This window comes from Physella acuta, unplaced genomic scaffold (assembly GCF_028476545.2).
Source record: "Physella acuta isolate Inbredline_101_S28 unplaced genomic scaffold, ASM2847654v3 ptg000230l, whole genome shotgun sequence".
In the NCBI taxonomy this organism is placed as follows: domain Eukaryota; kingdom Metazoa; phylum Mollusca; class Gastropoda; family Physidae; genus Physella; species Physella acuta.
The window spans coordinates 340,249-366,764 of NW_026731749.1; the positions used below are offsets into that span (position 1 = coordinate 340,249).

Consider the following 26,516-nt stretch of genomic DNA (forward strand, 5'->3'; position numbering starts at 1 on the left):
TTTATTTTGCTATTGTTACTTAGGGCATTGAAGTAACCAAGAACTAACAACTAAAATCAACCACATTTATATCATTTGCTTTTTAATCTGGCAGCATATATTGTTGTTGGAAAAGTAACTCAGGACCATCAGTTGCATTTTTAAATTATTTTTTCCAGTTATGTTGTGATGAGGAATAAAACATTTTTGTTGCAAAGAAAATTCATCTTCTCTTATCTTTGTAAATTGTGAAAAAACACCAATTGCCGATTTTTTAATATTTCAAGTATTGATCTGTACTTTGACTATGTAGCTTCATTAGTAGAGTTGTAAACTGCAATTAATATTGATCCCGAGCCAGTAACAGGCAGTAAAGTTTAACTGTGTGTATACATATTATTTTAAGATCTGGTGCTTGAAAAAATCAATCGACAAATTTAGCTGTCATTTCCTGTTGAAATTTCTTGGCTTCATCTATCTGGTCTGTTGTACAGTAATCCTAAATTACAAAGTAAAAGACCATTTGAATGTCACATTATGTAATCTACAGAGATACATACTTTATAATGTTGCAGTGCATTATGTATTAACTTACCTGTAAAAATATTTGAGCAAGATTAGCCAACTGCTTATTACTGCTAGAAGAAATTCGCAGCATACATTCTACAATTGGTAGAATTGTGATTTCTTAGATAGAAAATTATAACAGGTTAAATTAAAAACAAGAAAAACTTGTATAACAAAGTGATAATAATTAATCCAAATAAATAAATAAATGGTGAAAGACAGGTAAATTAAAAATGAAAAGGCAATATGTAAACCCTACAGTTTGTTTATAACTATTATACTGTAGTGCTTCAAACTCACCTGCTTTGGATTGTGGTGTAACTAAAAACATAAGAGTTGTGATAGCTGACATGACTGTATTCTCTAATGGCCTGTAGAAGCAAGTTAATAAAAAATAACCAAAGATTTTATTTTCCGAATGCCAATAATTTCTATTTTCCTTAACAAAACAATTTTTATTAACAAAATACAACCAGGAGATATCTTGAAATTTAAAATAAAATGCTGTATAATTTTTTAAATTCTAATAATGAGAAATAAAAATAAAATAATTGTTTGGACTAGGAATGAAAATTATTAACAGAAAATACATTTTATGTAGGCAAAAAAAGAGAGAAAAATAGTCAAACCTTGAAAGACACTTTACTATAAGATCAACTCCGCCAGAGTTTAGAATGTGCTGCTTGAATTCTTTATCTGTTTGGTAAAAATAAATAACATTTTTTTCAGAAAGGCTTGATTTGCTAATTGTATTTAAACCAAACATTTGGTTTAACTATTTCTAACAAAAACAGAAAATGTTATAATTGGCTATGGTTTACTAAAAAAGTTTAACACAAAAAAGGTAGTTTTAAAACTAAAATATTTCAAACATAAAGCAACACACAGTGGTACATACCTAAACAACAGTTGCAAATACCACCTATTCCAAATTCAACTATGCGGTCATTGCTGTCTTCAAGGCAATCTAAAAAAAATTGTATTATATAATTTATATAATAAAGTATTAAATGTTACTGTATAAACATATGCCTTAACAATAAAGCATGTAATTTAACACAAGAACACAAGAAAAAATAAAACAATGAACCAGCAACAACATATAATATGTTGTACAGAGCCCAGCTTCTTAAAATTTTTCTCAGGGATTATAACCCCTCCTACCCTCGCCTATACCACTGACCATGATGTAAGCAAAAGCTAGTAAAATGAGCTGTTTAACTTACCAAGAAAGAGATCTACAATGTTTAATTTTTTAAAGTATTCATAATTGATAGGATCATAAGCAAAGTTGGCTAAATTTGCAAGCACTTGCTCTTTTGCCTCTGAAAATATAAAAGTACATGACTGGTTATTTGAATTCTTTAAGGTAGTTGTTTTGACAAATACAAAATATTTAAACATCATATTGGCTTTAGTAGATAGAGCCTAGCTGTGGTGTGGCAGCTTGTGTACAATGATGACCCCTGAAGCTATAGCACTGGGAGTATACACTCCTAGCAGGTTAAACCAGGCTGGGAAGTAGGGTTAGATAAATGGCTTTAGTAAAAAGTTCTGCTTACTCATATTGCAGTAATTTCTTATGCCTTGTTGGCATTTTTATGCTACCAGTGCCTGACATTAATCAACTCTTTCAAATTCAAATATAGGTGTTAGGTTGTAAGTAATATTGCAAACATCTGCTTAGATTTATAGGGCTAGTCCTATAATAAGACTTAGCTTAGGGTTTGAATAAGGATTTGCATGCAGTATGGTAATATTATTTAACTGCCCAGAGGGCATAGCCAGATTTTCAGGGCAGGGGGAGCTGCAAGGATATCAACAGTGCCATTTTTTCAACTTGTTATTAAAATTAGATCTAAGTCTAGTTGCCTGATCTGTACCACATTTTCTGGATTTACCAAGTAAAAATATTTGTATCATTTAAGGACAAAACTAGATTAACTAACATTGTGATTTTATCTAAATAATAACATAATTTCATTACATTTTTTCATTCCCTTACAGGCAATAAAATCTGCTTTAGCTCCCCACTAAAAATAATCTCTGTATTGGTAACAAGTATTACTTTTGTTAGATCTCAGCCAAGCAGGGGTTGCATTTTATGTCACATTTGACCCTGATGCCCCAGCACCAAAGAAATCAAATCACATAAATAACTCTACTCTATCTTCAAGATTTAATCCCTCCATAAAAACATGTAATCTTTTTGTCCTGCTAAACACTACTCAGGAAGCTCAGCTGTGTAATAAAGTTCTTGAGCTTTTCAATGCCATTTTTTTTTTGCAAAAGTCTTCAAGCACTAGATTATTACATTTTTTTTTAAAACTATACTGCTCAACTGCTAACTCAAAAGTTTTGAGTTTGGATCATGGGCTTGAGTCTGTAGGACTGTAGGATGTCCCTGAGTCCATTCAACTTTAAAAGGTACCTAACTCACATTAGAGAAAGTAAAGGCGGTTGGGCATTGCGCTGACCACACTATTTTTTCATATGAAAAAAGGCCTTTGTGCCTACAATTGTAACCGTTGTTTGAATAAATTTGAATAAATTTGAATTTGAATAAATTTAAATTTGCCATGGTTACAGAAACAGGTGAACTCTACTTCATTTGCCTCATGGGTAACCAGATTTTTAACATTTGAGAACAGTGTGAGGGTGAGTTATCAGTTATCATGAGTTATGTGATAGCAGATGCCAGATACTGATAGTCTAGATATCTAGATCTAGATCTAGAATCTACTAGACTTCTAGACCTAGATAGTTTCATACTCATAGAGTCATAGAGAATGTATAGTAAGTAGTAGCGACACAGTTCAAACTATAACACTATAATAAAAACTGACGGTAACGGTACCGAGATGCCATTTTTTGATGATTTTTTGATTTTTTAAACCAAATCAAATAAAGGTAAAATCTTAGTTTAGCGTCGTAAATTCCAACGTAGCTAGTAATGTGCGATGAAGGTAACTAATGAATATTTCTTTCATTTGGCCATATTTATGTCATATTTTACATAATATAACAGATAATTGAATAACAAATCACAATCCATTACCAAACCAGTCATAAATATCCTGGAATAAACTTTAAACTACCCCGTTTGAGACAACAATGAGGAAATACAAGCTGCGGCCATGTTTTGAAAACAATAAATTGTCTATTCGTATGTCTTTTGTGTCGATTTTGTGGTTTAATATGATTGTTTTGTATTGTTTTAATATATGCCTGGTGGTCGTCCATAAATGACGTCACATTCGTAGGGGGGGTCCGTAATTTTGTGACGTTGTGTGATGAGGGGAGAGGGGGAGGGGTTCAGATGGTGCGACGTCACACTTTTGCATTTTAAAAAAGCAATGTTAGAAAACGAATTTTATACGTTATTTTGCGTTTTAGAAAACTGTTTTAATACATTGTAATAACAATTGATTAAAATACTCTATTTTGACAGAGTTCAGACAAGATTTTGGAAAAATATAGCTGTTTAAAAACAATTCAACTGCAATTTTGAGGGGGGGGGGATTTGTAGGCTGAGGTGTGACGTCATTTTAGGGGGGGGGGGTCTGGCTTTTTGTGACGACGTGTGACGGAGGGGATGGGGGAGGTTAAAAAAGCGTGACGTCATTTATGAATGACCCTCTGTATAGTAATTTTTCTTTTTTTTTTTTAAATATAGTTGACATAAATGACTAATAGACCTTTTCAGACTTAATAGTGTGCATCCAAGACCACAACAATTGTTGGGAGGTCGAACTTTTGAACACTTTATTTGCAGTAAGCAAATCAATATTAGATCGCTCATAAATGACGTCGCTCTTAAGATAGTAATGACAGCGTGCATTATTAAAGAGCAACCATATGAACATATTGTTTCATATAGAAATTGTGATTTGTGGTGGGGAGAGGTTGAGTAGAACTCAGCGATGTGATTTTGGAGACGGGTCAGGTTTTTTTTTTCGTGAAAACAGGGGATGGTTGTGGGAGAAAGACCAGCTGTAGAAGTATGAAGCGTCATTCATTGGTGATCCATTTTCTCAGTGGGGACGATAGAACTATTAAGAAGGGTCAAAAAATGTAAAAAGCTTGCCGAGTCGCATTTCTTGAACCCCTCCTTTTTCATTCCCCCACTTAGCACATCGTCACCGAGTTAACGCTCGCACGTGACGTCATGTACCGGTACCGCCGACCGTTAGGCTAATTTTATAGAAAAAAACAAGCACTTCCTTTTTGACACTTATGCGAGATTTAATTTGATTACATATGTTGGTGTTCAATTAAACAGCCCCTAACATATCTATCACTCGTCCATTTAAACATACGTGGTTATTTCTGCAAGCTTGCTGTCTTGAGACTTTCGGCCCTTTAAAAATGTATTAAGCTCTCACCGTATAGAACTAGACTACACATATTAAGCTCCAAAAGAAGCTTGGTGAAACCAGGATGGCCGTCCGATTTTGTAGCTGCTCTGCGCTTTATAAAAAGCACAATAAACGATAAGATGACACTTATATTAAAGTAAATTATAGTTCTGAATCATGATACATTAAAAGTGATATTCTGAAATTAAGAGCCAGACAGTCAACATGATATTTCAATTTGAGCCCAAGAAAATAAATTTCCTTAAACAATGGAACGTTACTAAATTTTCGCGCAGTTTCGCGAAATTGAATTAAAGTATTTACGACATCTTACAAAGCGCGATAGCCTACTGGTGCTCTAACGCGGCCCATGCTAATGGCCATATTCCTAACGCCCCGCATTAGACGCGGCTTATTCGTCGGCAGGCATTTGGTGGCAAGCCTTTTTGACGGGGATAATGTGTTGAGGCCGTTTTGCCAAATGTCTTAAACTAGCAGGCTTGCAACATTTGTGATGGTTCGTTTTGAGCAAGGTATACGTATACTAATGCTTATTTGTCGTTATTTTGATCGAACAAAGCATTATAGAGGTTCTCCATCAACCACCTAGGTATTTTTCCCCGTTCACCTACTTTCATGAGACCGACACGTCATAAATTGCGGAGCCGCCAGAGTTGACGTCACAAATTTTCACTCACTCCCGTAGCAAATCATATGTGACATCATTTATGGACAACCCCATATTACTCACTTGGGTACTTGATATTGACATTTTGACAACAAAGGATAACCTAAATGTGTCTGGCAGGTGAAGACTTGCGATCGACCAAAATGACAACACACACTTTAAGGGGTGGACTGGTTCATTGTTTTAGATGATGTTTTACGAGGGAAGCTGGTGGATAATACATTTTGTCTCTCTGTATATATAAATGATGACAAACATTTAATGCTGTCAAAATTATGGTTAGAGATCTTAGATAAGGCAGAGTGAAGCGTACTTTTTTTACATTATGACTTGTTGTGACATTGACAACAAAAATATGACGGTGGTTGGGGTTTAATTAAGGTAAAGAGAAGTAAAAAAAATGTCATAAGTTACGATTGAAAAGAAAAACCTGAAATGAAAATAGTGAACATTCAAACAATAAGAAAAAACTCAAACTGTATAGTAATAGTAAGATCTAATAAACATTAGTTTAAAAAAAACGTGATTTAATACATGGATACAGGTTGCATCTCACAATGCTTCTAGAATTAATAAAGTTGTTTGTTAGGAAATTCAGTTTTTAAAGAGCAGAATTAAAAAAAAAAAAATGCTTTGTAATACGGACTATACAACAAGACAATCATATTTAAGTACATTTTCATACGAATAGAAATGAAAGGGAAGCTACTCTAAATTACTTTTTCTTAAGATGGCTGCTGTTTTTAATAGCAAATTTACTATCTCGAACAGGGTTGATAAAAATTAATTTCAGGATATTTAAATTGATTTAACCATTAATAGTGATTTATTATTTAATTATTTATAATATTTTATCAAAATATACGAAAATATACTCATATTTAACGACATATTCATTAATTCACTCTCTCCTACATTACTAGTTTTGGCCGAATTTACGACGCTAAACTAAGATTTTACCCAAATAAAAGTAGGGAGGCGATTAAAAATTATTACCGCTATCATTTGTATCTTGAAATTCTGTTACAAGCGACTGTAAATAGCTTAGTCTCCCTGTTCCATAAGGACCTGTTTTTCTATTGATGTAATCGTGCGAGCTAAACATCTCTGACACTTACTTACTACTTTCGCTTTCTGTTTTCTTCAAATGCGTTTGTTTAGAGTTTAGAGTTACCGACCCTTGAAAAAAAATTAAATTTCGATATGCAACTAGATCTATATATAGGCTACTAGAGTATATTATCATAACATTTTATGTACCATAGCCTTTACAATTCTGTCGAAAAATTAATTAAGAATTATATAATCAATTGCGAGGCAATAAAAACTACTAAAACTAGACCTAGTTAAAAATAGACGTTAAACAAAGAAGGCATGTTTGTTTACCAAGGACTAGAGCTGTTTTTTCCCATCGGGAAACACATGTCTGCACCATGTTGAACTGTTATTGTTCGGGATAGAATCTAGATCTAGAATCTAGAGGGATATAATTTAGCTGCATGCTAATGTCTAGTTATCGCCCCATAGAGATCTGGATTTGGCATAATGTAAAGGTGACGCAAACGCATCCTCTCCATAATTTCGACATAATCCCCCCCCCCCCAGGCGACCAACCCAGGTGCACACCATAAAGTATAAAGTATGGACTTCTGGCATTTTTTTTAATTTGGAAAAAAATAATTCGATCTCAAATTAAAATTAATGAAAAAAATATACGGGCTGCTGAACTAGACACATAAAGCACAATGAGGTGGCACGCTTGGTGTTGAGGTTTATTTCTCTTAAATCTTCTCTTAATACAATATGTCGTTTGCAAAAAGTAATTTCCTTCTAGGATGCTGTCACCAACTCCCGCACTACCTAATTATCGCTCTTGTTCTGTGTTTCTTTCGGGAATCTATATAATTTATATGGGTAAGGTATGCTTTAAGCAGTGTCCGCCCCCGCCACCCTCAGAAAATGTTATGTTTCCTTTTCCCGGAGAAAAAATTCTAAATGAAACCCTGCTTATTCCTGCTCAACAACTTATCAAATAAGAGAGCTCAGCTCTGAGATCTAAGAACACGATTAGTTTTAGAAAAAGAAAAAATACCACGAAGCTCACAGAAACGCAGAGGTTACTTTTGTTTTAATTTCAACATTGTAGTCCCTATTCGGTCAGTGGTTTTTTTTTTGTTGACAATTTAGGCCACTGCGGCATCAGTGGAGCGCTCAAATCGCTGGTTAAAAAATGCCAAAGATCCATACTATGCCACAGGGACCCAAATAACTCATAATAATGTGTACCGGGCCCGGTTTTTCTCTATGTGGCCCTGGCCTCACTGAAACTGGCTGACATCTTAAGCTAGAAAAACACGCTTAGACGAGGGGCACTAGAAATTCTAAAGGATTTATTTTGAGTAGGCCCAGTTCAAACCTAGTACCTAGCATGCCACCGTAAGGCCGAAAATAAGTGTACGTCTAAATATGTTAACACCTAAACAAATAATAGCAGTTATTATACACTATTATAATCGTATACGAAAGATGTTGAGCTATGTTGTGAGCATTGTAAATCATTTTGACATCATTGAATCCGCGTGTTGTGGGATGGCGTGGTCGGGTGGTAGCGCTCGATGGCTAACGCGAAAGTCTCTAGTTCGGATCCCGGGCTTGAATGTGTTAAAAACGTCCATGAGTCCGGGAGATCCTGACTAACGATAGGGAAAGTAAAGGTGTCTGAGCCTAATGCTGACCACAATAATATCCCTTCATATGCCAGGGTCACAGAAACAGATGAACTCTACTTTATCTGCCCCACAGACCATTCATTAACTCCTACTTTTAAATGCGCGTGTTGATTCACGTAGACGTATCTTAGACTAGTCATAACACTCTTTAAATTGATACACGACACATGGGCCTAACTTTTTATTATAATTATAACAACGCACTAAAATTGTTCTGGCTAAATATATAGACCTATATATACTAACTGCGCCGAAACTGAAACAACAATATGGGGAAAAAAACAATCCAGGGGGTAGCCAGATAAATGCACGATCAATGGAAGATTGCTAGCAGCCCATGTTATCATCCCTTTGTCTCCATTAACAAGTAATTGATGTTTATGATTCTTCGCCTAAAAAACAAACAACCAGGACCTACATGTTGATGGATAGTGAGAACGACGCTGCAGGCAGATAGGCTACATTAGTAGTGGGGGGGGGTGGAGGGGGAAGAGAGATCTACGTCTTGATGATTTTCAATCTGGAGTAGGAGCGTTCTGCACGTCGGAAGGACCGTTCTTCTGTAATAAAATTAGGGCCGATGTCCAGTAAATATGTTTGCGTGCATTTCCGGTGATGCTAGTTCCAAATCAATATCGCCAAATTCTGCGTAGATTTGGGATAAAAGAAACTAAACACTGCATAAACTAATTATTCTCCATGGGAAACTACGGTTTGGGGAAGCTCCTTTTAATTTTTTTTATTTTGACCAGGGCTGGGTGACACTGCATCTGAAAGAAATTCGTCACTGTTCACTTCATCATACACTTTCTTTATGCATCTCTTCCTAACAAAAAAACATTGATGCAACTTTACATATAGACTATATTATAGCTAAGATGGTTTTAGCGGTATGGAGAGTCGTCTTGTAGCGACATATAGGTCTATTTCGACTGATTGCAGAGCACGAGATGCACTTATACATGTGAGTAATGTGATTGTTTTGTATTCTTCCCCATCCTGATGTCACACCCCCTCCCCCGCTTCAATGACGTCACCCAGACATCCCGTCCACCGTGAAGCTAAAGACGGATATAGCATCGGAAAGTGCTAATTAACCTCTAGATTGGCAGCATCGAATCTCGTAATCACAAGTAATCACATCGTTTCATAAAGGAAGGGCTGATTGCAAGCGTTTTATGACCCTAACAAAGATGGAGTTTGTTAATAAGAAAAAGTCTCAAATATTTGGAGGGATTGAGTATTCTAGGGGCGGGAGTTCTGTTGTCTAATCTAGAAGAAGCCTCTAGGTCGACACGGAAAACCGCTTGAAAATATGTGAAACACCGAGTTTACACTTGCGACATGTATACTTTACATGTCTAGAACTAGAAAAAAAAAGGTGTAACGGCCGCTTGATGTTGTGTAAAGAATGACCAGCAGTATTCCTCGACACAACGTAGGGGCAGAGGCGTAGCGAGGGGGGGACGGGGGTGCGGACCGTACCGGGTGACACCATTTAGGGGGTGACACCAAAGCAAAAACTAGCAAAATATATAGAGAAAAATTTGAGTGGGGGGGGGGGGTGCAAATCGTAAGTTTGAGCGGGGGGGGGGGGGTGTAAATCAAAAATTGAAAGTTTGTCCCCGGGAAGGGTCGCTACGCCTCTGGGGGGTGACGCCATTAAGTGCCGCACCGGGTGACACCCGACCTCGCTACGCCACTGCGTAGGGGAGGGGATGGGGAACGCCTAGTGACACCAAAATAAAAAAAAATATAGCTAATTATAATGAGAGGCAATGGCATAGTCGGACGGTAGAGATCGCTAATCTAACCCGAACTTCTCGAATTCGGATCTCAGGCTTGAGTGTGTAGGACGTCTCTGTCCACCCAGCTCTAATGGGTACCTGATTCACGTAGGGAAACTAATACGGTCAGGCATAGCGTTCAACACACTCTTCCTCTGGATGGCAATGTCAGTGAAACAGATAAACTCTACTTCATCTGCCTAATGTATCTTAGGCACGTACGGAAAAAAGATAATGATCCTCGTCGCTTTTAATATTATTTATATCGGAGGAATCAAATGCGGTGGACTAGCTGCACGACGGTCGTCTCCAGATTTGCGGACTACCCATACAACTTTTTTCTGAGTGGGGCCAGAGTCTAGACCGTGTTTGTTCATATGTGCTGCAGTCTTGTAGGGCGTGTTCTGTGTTCTCTGGGGTCATGCCACAAGGGCGCCATGCCACAAGGGCGCCATGCTACAAGGGCGCCATGCCACAAAGGCACCAACTTGATGTCAATTGTCGATGATAAATTATAATGCTTTTCACAGTTAGTTTAATACTTCATTAATATTATATATACATCACTAGGCAAAGGTTGACACTGTTGGTATGGGTGTGACACCATTTTCTCTTTTGTTTTAGTACATCTCAATCATTGGAGGAGAAGGGTCTGACTCGACCTAGTGACGCCACTGGGATTAGGGGAAATTTTTTGGGCACCAAGCCAGAGGCGTAGCGAGGGGGGGGGGGGACATATGTCCCCGGGCGCCGACCTTAGGGGGGCGCCAAATTGAAAGTTTGAGGGGGGGGGGGGGTGCAAATGAAAAGTTCGAGGGGGCTGCAAATCGAAAGTTTGAGGGGGGGGGGGGTGCAAAATGAAAAGTTCGAGGGGGTGGTGCAAATTGAAAGTTTGTCCCCGGGCGCCGGGAGGGGTCGCTACGCCTCTGCAACAAGCATCGGCGATCATCACATCTGAGAGTAGGCAGACATTCTTGATTGCGTTCGTCACAATCAAGTGTAAGGCATCTAGACTAGACTTTTTGCCTAATAGCCTACTTATTAGTTTAAGAATGAAGTAACGCACGTTTTTTTTTTCAAGACGGTCTCACTAATTGGGAATAGATTCCAGATATTTTTTGCAAGTTCCAAAATTTTCATATCGTTTTAACAATGATATGCTGCTTAAATTATAAATATTAGGCATGTATTCAGTGTTTCTTTCAGACTCTTTTCTCCAGGGACGGCACTTGAAACTTCCCAGGAGGGGTGAAATAAATTTTCCGGGGGATGGTGCCGACTTTGGTAAAACTATATAATTTCTACATAAATTCTATTTCGTTCGGAGATGATTGAAAGAAACTGCCTATATTGGTGGCAGAGGCGTAGCGACCCTTCCCGGCGTCCGGGTACAAACTTTCAATTTGACGGCCCCCTCGAGAGCAAATTTTCAATTTGCACCCCCTCCCGCAAAAATGCAGCTAAATTGACATTTTAATTTTTTTTACAACCCATTTTGGCGCCCCCTAAGGTCGGCGCCCGGGGACATAAGTCCCCCCCCCCTTCCCCCCATCGCTACGCCTCTGATTGGTGGGCATATAGGCCTATCAGTGGCGTAGCCAGGATCGTCTCAAGTGGGGGGGGGGGGGGGTTCCAATTTTTACCCGTGGACAAACTTTCGATTTGCACCCCCCCCCCCCTCAAACTTTCGATTTGCACCCCCTCATACTTTATATATATATATATATATATATATATATATATATATATATATATATATATATATATATATATATATATACCGAGGGGTCTATGTGGGGATTATGACCCCCCCCCCCAACCCCCCCCCCCCCCCCCTGCCTACGCCACTGAGGCCTATATAAGAGTTATATAACACTACTCCCAAATTCATTGTCAAATTAATAAATTTATAGTATTAGATTCCCATCATTATGATAATTATAACCTACATATTTTAAGAATCATTGCGGTTTAACAACAAAGTGAAATGTTAATAACTGCACCAACATTAAATAATACAGGCTTGATATTATATTTATAGGCTAATACAAATTGTTATAAATCGTTACGTTAGACCACTAATGTTGTAAAAACATAATTGCAGGCCATGATAATCCGGGCTGCACTCCTTTATCTAAGCGTACACTTAACGTGCATTCAAAAACAGCTGAGTATACAACCAACCGTCTAATAGAAAACGTTAACAGAATTAAGAGAGAGGGGGGGGGGGGGGGGTAGAATGAGTGAGCGAGAGAAAGCGACGAAAACTCAATGACACACCAAACGTGTTGTTTAAGTTACCATTACCGAGGGCAAATACAAAAGTTGAAACGACATTCATTTTTTTCAAAATGTATAACAGGCCTAGTGTAATTTCTTGTTTTATACACTCACACTGAAAAAATAACAATATCAGCGATTGTAGTTATGTGTAAATCTATTTGATAATGAATATTTCATTAGCTAAATAATTTCAAAATACGATGAAGGCCAGTAAATGTACTACAGAATGGCATAGATTCTACCACTCATCAGTGCTTTTAACGTCCGACAACTTCACCTGCAAATATGCATCTACATTCTAATCTAGAGAGCTAGATCTAATATAAAATTCATTTATAATAAAAGCCTAGTGGTGTTTTCTAAAAAAAATATCCAGGCTTTTTAAAACGTTGCATCAAAGCTATTTGTTTGACTGAAGATAGGCCTACACATTTTTAATTTAATTTTTTTTTGTTTTCACTGAGTAGGAAGTGAGGTAAGTTAGGCTAACAATGTCAGCAGCAGTGTGTTGTTGTACCGACATGGCGGCAGATCGTCAAAGCAACTCACAGTTGGCAAGCTATTTTCTGGGATATCGCACAACATTCGTAAAGACATCCTTGGGAATCGCTAGTGTGTGTATTTGGATTCAAAACTTTTAAACAATGGACAATTAATAAAATTACATGCTCCATAAGGATTGCTAATCTACGACGTAACAGCAGACGGCACGGCGCAGTGCGGTTATTCAAGCAAGTTTTATTTTTAAAGTTTTGATTCAATGATTTTTAGTGGAGTCTAGACTAGAATCTAGATCTAGATCTCTAGAGATCTAGATCTAGAATCTATCTAGATCTAAGACTCTAGACTATTATTAAGTATTAAGTAAAACCTGCCGTTTGTAAGGGCTGAATGTTAACTGTTAAGTAATTAAAATAAGGTAATCTATCGTTTTGGGTACGTAAAATCGCCCGCGACTAGTAATTAATGTGAAAAACAGGTGACTCCTTACATTTTAATAATTATTTCACATTTTGAGGAGGATTTATGTTTTAAAAATACAAAAATGTTTCCTTGTTTCATTTATGTACCTGTTTTTAAACAATTGAATCAAAACTTTTCAGTAATAAATGAAGACTAGCGATGTTTCCAACAGATGCAACCATGCTCATTTACTATAGCAGCCATCTTGTTAAAGTTTTATTTTTATAGACTTAAAGCGCAAGATTCAGGCGGAAGTCACTCTATTTTACAAATGGCTGCTGTTTATATAGGAAATCTTGCTTGCAGACACTGCAGTTTAAAGTTAATTTCTGGCCTATATTGATATATTTAGCTATTGATTTAGGTTTATTATTCATTTATCTATAATATTTGACACAAAAATTTCACAATATACTTCTATTACAGCCTTGACAATGAGGTAACGTTTTCGTACATTAATAGCCGCGGGCGATTTTACGTACCCAAAACGATAGATTACCTAAAATAATAATATTAGGCCTAGAGATCTAAATATTTCAACTCAATAAAAAAAAAAATTTTGCTATTTTTTGTATTTTACTCATGGCTTTCAATTTTCTTTTCTTCCTCATCTAGATCTAGATCTAGAAATATAGATTCTAAATCTAGATCTATATAGGTCATAGGACATAGGTCCCCGGGCGCCGACTTAGGGGACGCCAAAATGGGTTGTAAAAACAAATTAGAATGTCATTTTAGCTGCATTTTTTCAGTTTCATGAAGGGGGGGGGGGGGGGGGGTGTGCAAATCAAAAAGTTGAGGGGTGAAGGTGCAAATAAAAAATTTGCTCCTAAGGGGGGCGCCAAATTGAAAGTTTGTCCCCGGGCGTCGGGAAGGGTCACTACGCCTCTGTCTTAGGCTTAAGGTGGTACGGTTCACAGAGATTCACCGACTTTGATGACACATAAAAACTTGCTTCTGTGTTTTAACGGGCAAAAAAATAATAAACAAAGTGTGTTTAATAATGAAGCCAGTTGTACTTGTCGGCACCCTAGAAAAAATAAAGTAGATACATGCATCCTCTGCAGCATGACACAGCTATAAAGACATTACATCAATAATTGACAAAACACAAAAACTGATTTACAGTTTGTCTTGTATGATAGATTCTATCATTTTTTGCCAGTATACAGATAACACAATCTAAATCGATTTCAGCGTGTTTCCGCAATTTCCTAACGGTCGATGCTATGAATAGCATGCCAGTACAAATGACCCACCTCTAGCCTATATATATTAATCTCCGACATGAGAATCCTCAAGAAAAACTCTAATGATCTAATCAACTTATAATGTTAAAATGACAGTGAGTTTAGAATTATATTTTAGTCTAGACTAGAGTCAAGATTTAGTAAATTCATCTCCATGTCTAGAGATTACAGTTTGATCAAGTGAAAATATAGGCCTAGTAAAAAACAATGATTTTTCTACTGACAATTTTATTTTGGCCTTAGTGTTGTGAAATGAATGTAGCTTATAGTAAGGGTATAAGAGTATTTGTGTGGTGGATGGATTTTGTGTAGAGAAATAAAAATTGAATAGGATGTAGGGAGGAAAAAAGGGATGTTTTCTGGTAACAGTTTGAAAAATGACACCAACTAATTACAGTCTTTATCTTGTTACTTGAGGGTGTAGTTGTCATCTTGTCCCAAGAACATCCATAATTTAGTGAAGTCTTGTCTTAATGGTGCGCATGAAACATTGTTTCATCTGTTGGAAGAAGTAATCTGAGAATGTTATCTTGCTGTGCCCGTCTTAAAGTAAAATAAAATTGGAACAGATTAACGCTCCTCGTCAAGTTATTATCATCCATAACACTTTGTGACAGAATGTCAAACAAGATCTAAGAATGACTGTAGACAAATGGTATTATAGGGTACTTTGTTAAATTTCTCTCAATGCTATCCAAGAGATATAGAAAAATCTAACAGCTGTAACATTAAGTGTTTAAAAGTTATCTACTATCAATTCAAGGCCAGTAAGCAATTTAAAAAATGGACATTTCCAGAGTTAACAGTATTCTAATTCTCAGTAGCTTCGCGAGCTGAGTTAATGCCCAATATATGCCCAAGTAAATCTGCCCACGTTGTTCCTGTCAAAATTAGTCGTAGGCAAATTTTGTTGTGACTTATAATCATGTACACAACTAATTGCGTGTAGTGGCCAAAATGGAAGGTGCAGACGGTGAGTCAAACAATTGGTTATACAGGGCTGCACTTAACATATTATTAGGTTATTTGTTCTGAATGGTATAAAACAGTTAGTGATGGTTTCAGTTTCTGCATCGTTTCACAGGAATACTCCACATTCATTGTTGATGTTTATTTAAAATTTACTGGATATCAATTGAACATTTAATATTATTATAAATGCACTTTAAATCTATACCAAAACATTGGTAGTATTTTGCAAAGTTCATACAGTATCCTTCTAAGAATATATGATCAAATAAAACTTTAAAATTTTAACAATTTAGTCATGTTTCACAGTGTGAGCCATTTGGTTGATGGGGTTGTGTAAAATATTTTACGTGTTTCTTCACAATATTCTACACAATAATATAAAAAAAAATGTTTGTACTATCTGTCTGTGTGTGAAAGAATTTTATCTCAATGACGAAACAAATATAGCAGGTATTTGATTAGACTAAGGCCTAAAATTTAAAAGTTGTGTTAATTTTAAAATTAAGAAAAAAGACTAATAACTATTCTTGTTAGACAATATTTAATAGGCTGATGATTAGGCATATGACATAGTATTAATTATGCATATCTTTTTAAAGAATTGCATCTTTATTCTTTAGCCCTTAGGTTATTAGTATCATGCTTAAGTCTTAAAATTCTCTCACAGTAAGTAGGTTATCTTTAACATATAATTATAAATAAATAAAGTTTTAGCAATACTTATTTTATTTAAATAATTCATGCAATAAAAACTACAATGTATGGTTAATAAAAACATAATTATAATATTTTTGGACTAGAAAGTGAAGAACTTAATTATGTTTCTATTTCTCGTATACTGAGTATAGAGGAAGTATTGTAATGTAATCTTGCTGAATAATTAGCAGATATTTTGACAGTTTTTGATATTTTACACCTCCCTACTATATCATATACGGAATAAAAAAGATGCATCGTAATCATGCACATAATGTTAACAGATGTTGTGACAAACAGATGTTTTACAACCTTATGGAACGGAAAAACTTTGTTTTGCAATTTTGTCTGTGTGTGTGCCTGTAAACATGATAACTTGAGTGCATTTTCAGTTATGTTGACGAAATTTCATATGGAAGTATTATATTAAATTTATAGATCTGTATAAACTTTTGAGCTATTTCCAGTTTACTTCCGGTTTCTCAAAAGCCAATTACTAGAGCATCGCTTAAGTTAGGTAAACGAAATTCAAAATATATGTATTAAATTGTATGTACAGTATTCTCTCAGCTTTTGAATGACTTCTTGTAACCAGATGTGATACTTTACATTATTTCCTTGAGAACTGTTTCAGTTAGGTAAAAGAAATTTCATATATATATATATTTGTAATATCTTATACTTAGATTATTTTTAATTTTTTAGTGACCTCCAGTAACCAGAAGTGGTTCTTCCGGTTTCTAAAATAATGATAATGGATGTACCTTTTCACGTGGGTTAACAAAATTCTATACATATCATAGGTATAAGATCTTATTATGTTTCCGATATCTAAAATAATATCACTTATCCTGGACTGATTTATTTCAAACTTTTCATGTAGCTAAAGACTTAATGACCTGTGCAATAAAATGTGGCTAAATTAGAATTAGATGTTCTTATTAATTTAAAAAAAAATGAAACAATGTTTCGTAAATAAAGTACTATTATTTCTCTCAATTATGAATTATGCATGCATTGTTTACGTTCATTTTGGTGTGCAATTCTTTTTCCTACCCAATTCTATTTGATTTCAATATACATTTCAATTTCATGATTGCACTAAAAGTGCCATCCCCATTACTATTAAATAAGAATATATGAGAAAATTTAGGGGAGATCACTCCCGCTTTATTTATAATGAGTTAATATTAACATATATCTAGCTACTTGAAGCATGAACAATTAAATTTGGAGCTCCTGTAGAAATATTCTCTAACTCTTATATGTCAGAGCCTGCTTGAGCAGTACTCTTAGACCTGACAGGCTGAAACAAGTTAAATAATCAGCTTTTCTCTCCCCCATTTTGTCCATTGCTAGATCTGTGTGTTTCCACCATGCACTTTTTAGTTAACAATCTACTGTTATACTGCCTTGTTATCCCCACTTTGTCCACCCAACTGGTATTACTTATTGCACTAAAACATTAGAATTAACAACTCAGGGGGATTAATTAAATTTTGATCTTATTACATTGTTTTGCTTTCCAAAAATAATTAAGCTTTATTTTTAATTGGCATTATTTTTATATTTTATTATAGGTTTGGCTTGAACCATATTGCAGTGAATAGGATTCAGTCAATAATAAGAATGTGTTTAAGAACTTTGAAAAAGACTATTATAAACAGAAGACTTGAATAGTTAAACAGTATGGTTAGAGACTCTGGTAAAGTTTTATTATGTCCTCCTTATGGATATCTTACCCATGATGATGCTCAGCTCTGTACAGCTCTTGTAGATGGAACATGGCAAGCTCAAAGAAATCTTTTTGCTCAAGGTTACAGTTTGTCACCACTAGAAAAACTCCAAAAAAGGCAAATCTAGTGGGGAAAGATGAGGATAAAGGAGCTGAACAAAATGAAACACAGGATGTGGTGTCTGAAAATGTGGTTGAACAGAGTGATTTACAAATGAAGGTAGCATGTCTTGGTACAGAGAATAAAGTAGAAGCTAAAACAACATTGGTTGAAGGAGATGGAAATGAAAACAAGAGTAAATTAGGAACTAAACTGTCAGCTGAAAAGTTAAAAGAACAAACTGAACAAAATCCACCAAGTGATAATACAGTTGGAAATACTGGCTTTGATAAGACAGACAGTGCAAAACAAAGTTGTTTGGTTATGACTGAGAAGCCAAATGAAAATGTTCTTAAGGTTGGAAATGAAGCTACAAAACAAGATGTTGAAAGCTCACAGCCAACTCTTTTAGATGACAATGCAGTGAAGAAAGCCACTGTAAAGTTCACAATTTCAGTTGAGTCCAACCCAGAGGAAGATAGCAAAGTGGTTAAATTAGACATAACTCCTCCCAACCAAGAACAAGTAAACCTTCGAAAAGTTTCAGAAATGCCTAAAGAAAGTGTATCATTTCCAAGTCTCAAGCTTAATCTTTCAGAGTCAATGTCATCCCCGGAATGTGGTAACTCTCCAGAAATTCGTTGCTCTACTGGCAGAGTACGGTTATCTTCAGGGGAAAACTCACTGTCATCAACACCAACATCCCGTCCAAGGAGGCAAACGTTTTGCAGCATTTCATACCTCTCCAGGAGAAATCTTTCTAGAGAAAATGCTTTTGAAGATTCAGAAGACGCACTATCAGCATCCTCTTCTGATTTTTCTCCAGGGAGTACCTTGTCCAGCTTGGGTGCAGACAGGTATCATGAGTTCAGTGATGATGCTTCTAGTGATGGCAAGATAAGAGAAAGTCTGGAACTCAGTGATGATGCATGCTCTTCTGATTTACGTGAGCACACACATCTCACTCCAGTCAATAAGCAGCTGCGGATAGTCACATCAGTAGATCGAGCACTTTACCCTCACAGACGTGGATCCCTGTCTTCCCCAAAATTTGAGCGAACACTTAGCTTAGGCAGATCATCTTCAGAAAATCTGGAGCACATTGCTTTTGTTGACTACCTGAAGCGTCTGAAGCTCGGACAATACTTGAAGAATTTTCCATCCAATATGTCCATGTCCACATTTAGGTAAGGCTTCAACTTTTTTGAATTTCGCATTTTATCTTTATTTATGAAGCATATTTACAGATTGGTCAGACCCGAGCACACTGTGTTGGAGTACAGTGTTTTTTTTTAGCCTGGGAATTCCTTATTTAAACACAGTTGAAATTGAAGCACGCTATATTAAAAGCCTCTGTGGCCAGTTAACCCTGCTCTGGTACCACGGGGTCAATATGACACCAGCCATTTTTTGGACCAATTTATTTTGATAACTACCACGATTAGTGACCTCACCTGCCATGTATTTTTTCGTAAGGCCTTCCTAAGTACGTTACACACTGGTTATTCATTATTTAGCTTTATTTTCGCTTCAGGTCTTATAGACCCCATAGAACCTTCAATGTGAGATCTTTTTCCCTTAATATACTAACACCAACAGCAAGCACCACACATTCTCATCCAGGATTGTGCAAGAGAGTGTTACATTTGTCCCAGCTCATGTGACAAGAAAAGCAAACTAGCCTGAAATGAATGCAATCATTTGGTGTGCAAAGAACATACCAAGCTATTGCACAATCTATGCCAGAACTTACATTTTGTATACAGCGGGTTAAAATAACATGAATTTGCTCATGGAACTGTTCAATATTTATTTTGACGTACTAACACATAATCATATCTTATTATGTCAAGGTAAACAATTAATTATAAAAGAGTGCTGTCAAAAAGCCATTTTTTCACCATGGGGTCAAACTGACCCCATGGAACCAAACACATTATTTTTTGTAAGGTACCAGAGCTGGGTTAATTAGTATTTTTTTTAAAGAACTATAAATTGTATTAGTTAAGTACACATTTTTTAGCTTTACTAAGTTACAGAAAAAATGTCAAACGATTCTTGTAATTAAATATATATAAAGCTTATGTTAGAATTAAGTTTTTAAAGTTTTTTTTTTTAATTTTATCGTACATTTTAAATGTATATTTTAGAAAAAAATCAATAAGTGATAGATTCAAGATTGTAGGGATTCAAGAGATCTAGTGTGTAAAACTTCATTATGACTTTCCACAAAAATTTCTTTTAGCTGCAACTGGTTTCTTAAATAAATAGAATGTATATTAATTTAAAAAATAATCAATTAGTCTAGCAGCCTAGCTTTTGAAGCAATTTTTAATTTAGAGATATTTGTTTTATTATCTATTATAGAAGTACATCAGAGCATGAGCTAATGGAAGTATATGGAGTATATGACATGGAAGGAAGAAGAGCTTTAATGAAAGCCATCATGGTGGCTAGAGAAGAAGATGAGAGCGATACAGATTCTTTGGTATGTAAATTTTGTTTTGCTTTCTTCATCACCATTTTTATATAGTTATTGTGTGTAACGGTTATCTTTATGTCCCAAACTGGAATTGGGAGTCTTTCATGCTGTTTTAGCTAATTTTTACCTTTCACCCTATCTTTTTGCACCTTCACAAAAAGTCTGACCCCTTATAGTTTTAGTAACAAAATTTCCAACTCCCCACTCAAATGATCATTATGCTAATTACAGTTTATCATTTTAGTATTTTTATTCTGAAGAGGCACAAAGTAAATTCCTAGTAAAATTTCATCAACCCCCTTCCCTCCCACATAGCTAATTATATAAGCCTTAACCTCTGACCCTTTTAATGAGAGTGTGACTATAAAGCTTTTGTTTTATCATTATTGCTTGATTTTTCTTTATCATTATAAGTATCACATAACAAGACGTCTACTTGTAAGTCTATAAGTATATGTGATTTATGTGTGCTCTAATTCTGTGGAATAAAATAGATCAATAGTGTAGCTGGTGCCACCTTAAGGCTGCATTCAGGAAAGAGATTTTGCAATTGATTTATTATCTGAACACTGCTTGTAATTATGTATAAACATGCTGCCACAGTGGTATGTTCTGGTTATTTCTGCACAAGCTTAATGAACCATAATTTACAGCTGTGAATAAGGTGAATCACTTTATTGATTAATAATATACCATAACCAGTGTGGTGGCATGTTAAGTATGAATTCTGAATACCTGTTTTTAGAATATAACTTAATATAAGGGTGTAGTATGAGTGAGGGGGGTCATGTTATTTTACACTTAGTCAAACTATTACTATGGAGTGAAATAATTGTCCTTACTGCAGCACAAGTGAAATAAACCTTGTTCTATTGTACTGTCTTTCCTATTCAGGCTGGCAATTGGGTTAATGGGTCAGTCCCTGCACCTTTAACAAAATGTCTTCAAATTGTCATTTTGAGTTTTCAAATACATCATAATCAGGGATGTTATGTCTGGAGGGCAACCTGTGTGCTAGTGTTTGTCACACATTGTTCTGCTTGGCTCAGCTCTAATGGTTGGATAAATTATAAGCTTTTCTGTTTCTGAAGTAAATTTGTTGAATGGCCATTTATAAAAAAAGTGTTTCATGTTCAGCAAGCTGCCTTTCCCAGCATTAAAGTACATTTTATCCCCTCTTAATTGGGTACTTGACTGCGAAAGCTCTATTCGTGTATATTTTGGTACATTCTAAATTAGACTAACTTGTTGTTCACTTCAAGATGAGCACTTTCAAAAAGTTTAAAAAGAAAAAATAACCAAAGATGTAACATAATTCTAACATGTTTATGTATGATGGTATTGTGAGCTCATTACAATGCAAGCCAGCTGACAAGCTATCCTATTTGATTAAGCAGCCATATTAAATGTATAAAAATTCAGAATAAAATCACCATTTTAAAATGGAAGGATATAAATTGATTTACATAAAACTTGAGCGTGCTAAATTAACACCTCTGTGTGACTTAATCTGATAGGAACTTCTGTAAATTATTTAAATATAATTTTACAAATGTTTTTCTTATGTTGGAAGTTTAAATCTAGTTTGTATTGTCAGTAGAATTTCCTGTTGTTTTATATTTGTATGGTTTTCTTCCCTTGGCCACTTAAGCCTACTTTAAAATGTGCCTCATTTGGGTGGCAACATCTAAAAACATCTAGTTTATGTCCGTGTTTTTCAGTAGGCTTCTTTTGTTTTGTAAGCGCAGGTGTTATTTAAAAGGAAGTCAAGCAATTATCGTTGAAGTAGTGTTTTAAGTAGCTAGCTCCTTACACAAATGTATTAAAACGCTTATGGTTCTTTATATATTTAGCCTTACTTTTTTGTTATTATGACTATAAGCATAAATCATTCTGACGCAAACGTTTTACTCAAAAATACAAGTTGACAAGTTTAGCAGTTTTTATTCATGCAAATATCGATTTCTAGTCAACCCGTTAAGGTGAAATAGAAATATTAATTCTGACAAGACACTTTAATGCTATACAGATTATCTGGAACTGCACCAAGTTTTCAGGCTACGTGTTAAAGTTCTATACGATCTGTAGCAATTGATATAGTTCCTTTATCTGTGTTTGAAGTGTATATCTTAGAAACTTGGAAATATAAAGTTGTTGAATGATTTGTACAAGGTCGTCAATAAATGACGTCAGATAACGAGGTTAACTTGTGACATTGCCATGTTACGCAGGGGGGGGGGGGGGTGATTGGAGTAAGCTTACATACTTTATTTCATTAATATAAAAAACACCGTGCGGCGTCAATTCGGCCAATGACGAAACGGCCCCGTCAAAACGACCCCGACAAAACGACCCCATCAAAACGACCCCGTCAAATCGGCCCCGTCAAAAGGGCCAGCGACATATGGACCCCGTCATATAGGCTCCCGACAAATAGGCTCCCGTCATTTAGGCTACCGACAAATAGGCTCCCGTTATATAGGCTCCCGACAAAAGGGCTCCAGTCAATAAGGCTCCTGACAAATAGGCTCCCGTCATTTTGGCTCCCGACATATAGTCTCCCGTCATTTAGTTTTGTCCACAAAACGGCCCCCGTCATTACGACTCCCGACAAATAGGCTCCCGCCATTTAGTTTCTCCACAAAACGGCCCCCGTCATTACGACTCCCGACAAATAGGCTAGCGTCATTTTGTCTCCCGACAAAAAGGCTCCTGTCAATTTGGCTCCAGACAAAAGGACCACTGACACAGTGGCGTAGCTACCGTAAAGCTAGCGTAAGCAAGGCATGGGGGCCCAAGGCACATAGGGGCCCTTTTCCCTCATAAAAAATTAAAACTTTTACAATGGAATTTTAATATTTGTTACATATAAATAATTTTAAAAAAGAAAAAGGTTAAAAGTTCCAAAAAGCCCCCCCCCCCCCCCACCCACCGTTTCGGCAGTGGGATTCAGTGTTTGTGGGTCAAACAGAGCCCAATCGTTATAATAACACTACAGGCTATATCACTTTGTCGTGCAAGACATTGAGAGAATCAGCCTATAAATAAACTTTTTAGCAGTAGTAGGCAAGCATAATAATATAGTATAAATACAAAATCAGGACATATAAAATACAAAATGTTGCCTTCAGAATATTTATATATTAAAAAATATCCATCGTAAGTAGAAGTTGATCTCTTCGTTTAACTCCTCTGTAGCCTAACGCAGAGGCGTAGCGAAGGCGAGGCGGGGGGTGCGGACCGCAACGGGTGAAACCATTTAGGGGTGGGGTGACACCAAAGGCAAAAAAATTGTAAAATTTATAGAATGAAATGCCATTTTCCAGATCCATTAGTTAAAGTTAAATAGTCATCTAAGTACAAATCGAAAATTATATCAACAGGGGGGGGGGGGGGGGGTGACACCACGACGTAAACGTAAACTATAAAGAAAACAATGCTACATCCAACTGTATTATAAACAGACTGTAGATAAACATCGTTACTATTAAGTCAGCAGTGATTAAAGCTTAAACACGTACGTGTACCAGTATGTGGCATATATATAAATTTTAGGCCTATGTAGGCCGACACACACACACACACACACACACATATATATATATACATATGTAGGCCGACACACACACACACATATATATATACATATATATATATATATATATATATATATATATATATATATATATATATATATATATATATATATATATATATATATATATATATATATATGCTTTGTTTCCTGGGAGGGGGTGACAATACGAAGTGCCGCACCGGGTGAGACCTGACCTAGCGACGCCACTAGCCTAACGGCTGACGAAGGGGCCCACTGATAATTTTTGCATAGGGGCCCAAAACTCCTAGCTACGCCACTGCACTGACAATACCGTTTCTGTAGAGACTAAGTTGTCCCGGCAAAGCGGTCTCATTGAATATGACATCTGCCAGTGGGACCCCTTCATCAGAGAAAAAGTTGAGGGGGGGGGGGTGCAAATCGAAAGTTTGGGGGGGGGGGGTTGCAAATCGAAAACTTGAAAGTTTGTCCCTGGGAAGGGTCGCAACGCCCCGGTGCGGGGGGGGGGGGGGGGGGGGTGATACCATTAAGTGCCGCACCGGGTGACACCCGACCTCGCTACGCCACTGTGCTTGTAGGTTATCAAAACAAAATGCTGTTATCATGTTAACATCATGTATATCATACATTTACACTTCTGTGCTCGCTTTTAAGCAACAGATCTTTTCTGTTGTAAATTAAACATTATCAAAACTTTAGAATTGGTGGAATTTAGCTGTTAAGGGCTCGATTTATTTGTGAATTAATGTTGTTTCATGAAAAAATAATTTCATTCGGGCATTAAAAAGAGGTTATGGTGGTATTGGAGGTAGGACACAATGGTTACTTTTATGCCAATAGTGGTCATATCATTTATTTTTCTGGAGCCAATATGTCGGGAGTCATTTTGTCAAAAGCCAATATGTCGGGAGCCCAATTGCCGGGAGCCAATATGTCGGGAGCCCATTTGTCGGTAGCCAAAATGTCGTGAGCCCATTTGCCGGGAGCCCATTTGTCTTGAGCCCTTATGTCGGGAGCCAATATATCGGGAGCCGCTTTGTCGGGAGCCAATATGTCCTGAGCCTATTTGTCAGGGGTTAATATGTCGGGAGTCCATTTGTCGGGAGCCTAAATATCGGGAGCCCATTTGTCGGGAGCCTATATGTCGCAAGTCAATATGACGGGAGCCCATTTGACGGGAGCCAATAAGTCGGGGCCCTTTTGACGGGGCTATTTTGACGGGGTCGGTTTGTCGGGAGTCGATTTGACGGGGTCGTATTAACGGGGCCGATTTGTCCCGGGCCGATTTGTACCGGGCCGTTTTGACAGGGCACCAAAAAACACAAATGAAACATTAATTTTTGTAACAAAGAAATTAATTATTGAATTTCAAGAGAGGCTCTGGGTTTTATTTATTTATTTTTGAAGATTGCCAAAAATAGTGTGGAGGGGAAGATCTGCGTAAAATAGTGAGGGGGGGGGGAGATCTGCGTAAAATAGTGTGGAGGGGAAGACCTGCGTAAAATAGTGTGGAGGGGAAGACCTGCGTAAAATAGTGTGGAGGGGAAGATCTGCGTAAAATAGTGTGGAGGGGAAGATCTGCGTAAAATAGTGTGGAGGGGAAGATCTGCGTAAAATAGTGTGGAGGGGAAGATCTGCGTAAAATAGTGTGGAGGGGAAGACCTGCGTAAAATAGTGTGGAGGGGAAGATCTGCGTAAAATAGTGTGGAGGGGAAGACCTGCGTAAAATAGTGTGGATGGGAAGACCTGCGTAAAATAGTGTGGAGGGGAAGACCTGCGTAAAATAGTGTGGAGGGGAAGATCTGCGTAAAATAGTGTGGAGGGGAAGATCTGCGTAAAATAGTGTGGAGGGGAAGACCTGCGTAAAATAGTGTGGAGGGGAAGATCTGCGTAAAATAGTGTGGAGGGGAAGACCTGCGTAAAATAGTGTGGAGGGGAAGACCTGCGTAAAATAGTGTGGAGGGGAAGATCTGCGTAAAATAGTGTGGAGGGGAAGACCTGCGTAAAATAGTGTGGATGGGAAGACCTGCGTAAAATAGTGTGGAGGGGAAGACCTGCGTAAAATAGTGTGGAGGGGAAGACCTGCGTAAAATAGTGTGGAGGGGAAGACCTGCGTAAAATAGTGTGGAGGGGAAGACCTGCGTAAAATAGTGTGGAGGGGAAGACCTGCGTAAAATAGTGTGGAGGGGAAGACCTGCGTAAAATAGTGTGGATGGGAAGATCTGCGTAAAATAGTGTGGATGGGAAGATCTGCGTAAAATAGTGTGGAGGGGAAGACGTCACTTGTTGTAGACGACCTCCTCTTATAATTTATAGTTAATCGTGCAACTTTCTACAGAGTGAAAAGCAA

At 36.8% G+C, this 26,516-nt stretch overlaps 2 protein-coding genes across 11 annotated transcripts in view; one reads left to right on the forward strand and one right to left on the reverse strand.

The window, feature by feature from the left end:
* Positions 1-344: 344 nt before the first annotated feature.
* LOC131938039 (armadillo repeat-containing protein 7) lies at positions 345-7,066 on the reverse strand. Of its 2 annotated transcripts, none has more exons than XM_059295881.1 (7): positions 6,979-7,066; positions 1,773-1,871; positions 1,445-1,513; positions 1,176-1,242; positions 847-917; positions 575-666; positions 345-478 (listed from the first exon to the last, which is right to left on the reverse strand). In XM_059295881.1, exons 1-7 carry the CDS (start codon positions 7,025-7,027, stop codon positions 404-406), a joined length of 522 nt encoding a protein of 173 aa, XP_059151864.1. In that variant the 5' UTR covers positions 7,028-7,066; the 3' UTR covers positions 345-403. The 2 variants fall into 2 exon arrangements, with proteins under 2 accessions (XP_059151864.1, XP_059151863.1); XM_059295880.1 differs by lacking the exon at positions 6,979-7,066 and adding an exon at positions 6,589-6,749.
* A 10,792-nt stretch (positions 7,067-17,858) lies between these two features.
* The window catches only part of LOC131938056 (microtubule-associated serine/threonine-protein kinase 3), a 49,968-nt gene continuing 41,310 nt past the window's right edge, over positions 17,859-26,516 (forward strand). For all 9 annotated transcript variants that reach the window (XM_059295921.1, XM_059295928.1, XM_059295924.1 and 6 more), the window contains exons 1-2: positions 17,859-19,294; positions 20,475-20,595. In XM_059295921.1, the coding sequence (XP_059151904.1) occupies positions 18,057-19,294; positions 20,475-20,595 (1,359 nt within the window). In that variant the 5' untranslated portion in view covers positions 17,859-18,056. The remainder of the gene's footprint in view (positions 19,295-20,474; positions 20,596-26,516) is intronic.

What these genes read in the sequence shown, in the direction of transcription:
- LOC131938039 (XM_059295880.1), bottom strand. Translation starts at nt 6,697, where the DNA reads ATGTTTAGCTCGCACGATTACATCAATAGAAAAACAGGTCCTTATGGA. An exon ending in ATAGTAAAGTGTCTTTCAAG is followed by an intron (nt 918 to 1,175) that starts GTTTGACTATTT and finishes TTGCTTCTACAG; the next exon opens with GCCATTAGAGAATACAGTCA. An exon ending in TACACCACAATCCAAAGCAG is followed by an intron (nt 667 to 846) that starts GTGAGTTTGAAG and finishes TTTCTATCTAAG; the next exon opens with AAATCACAATTCTACCAATT.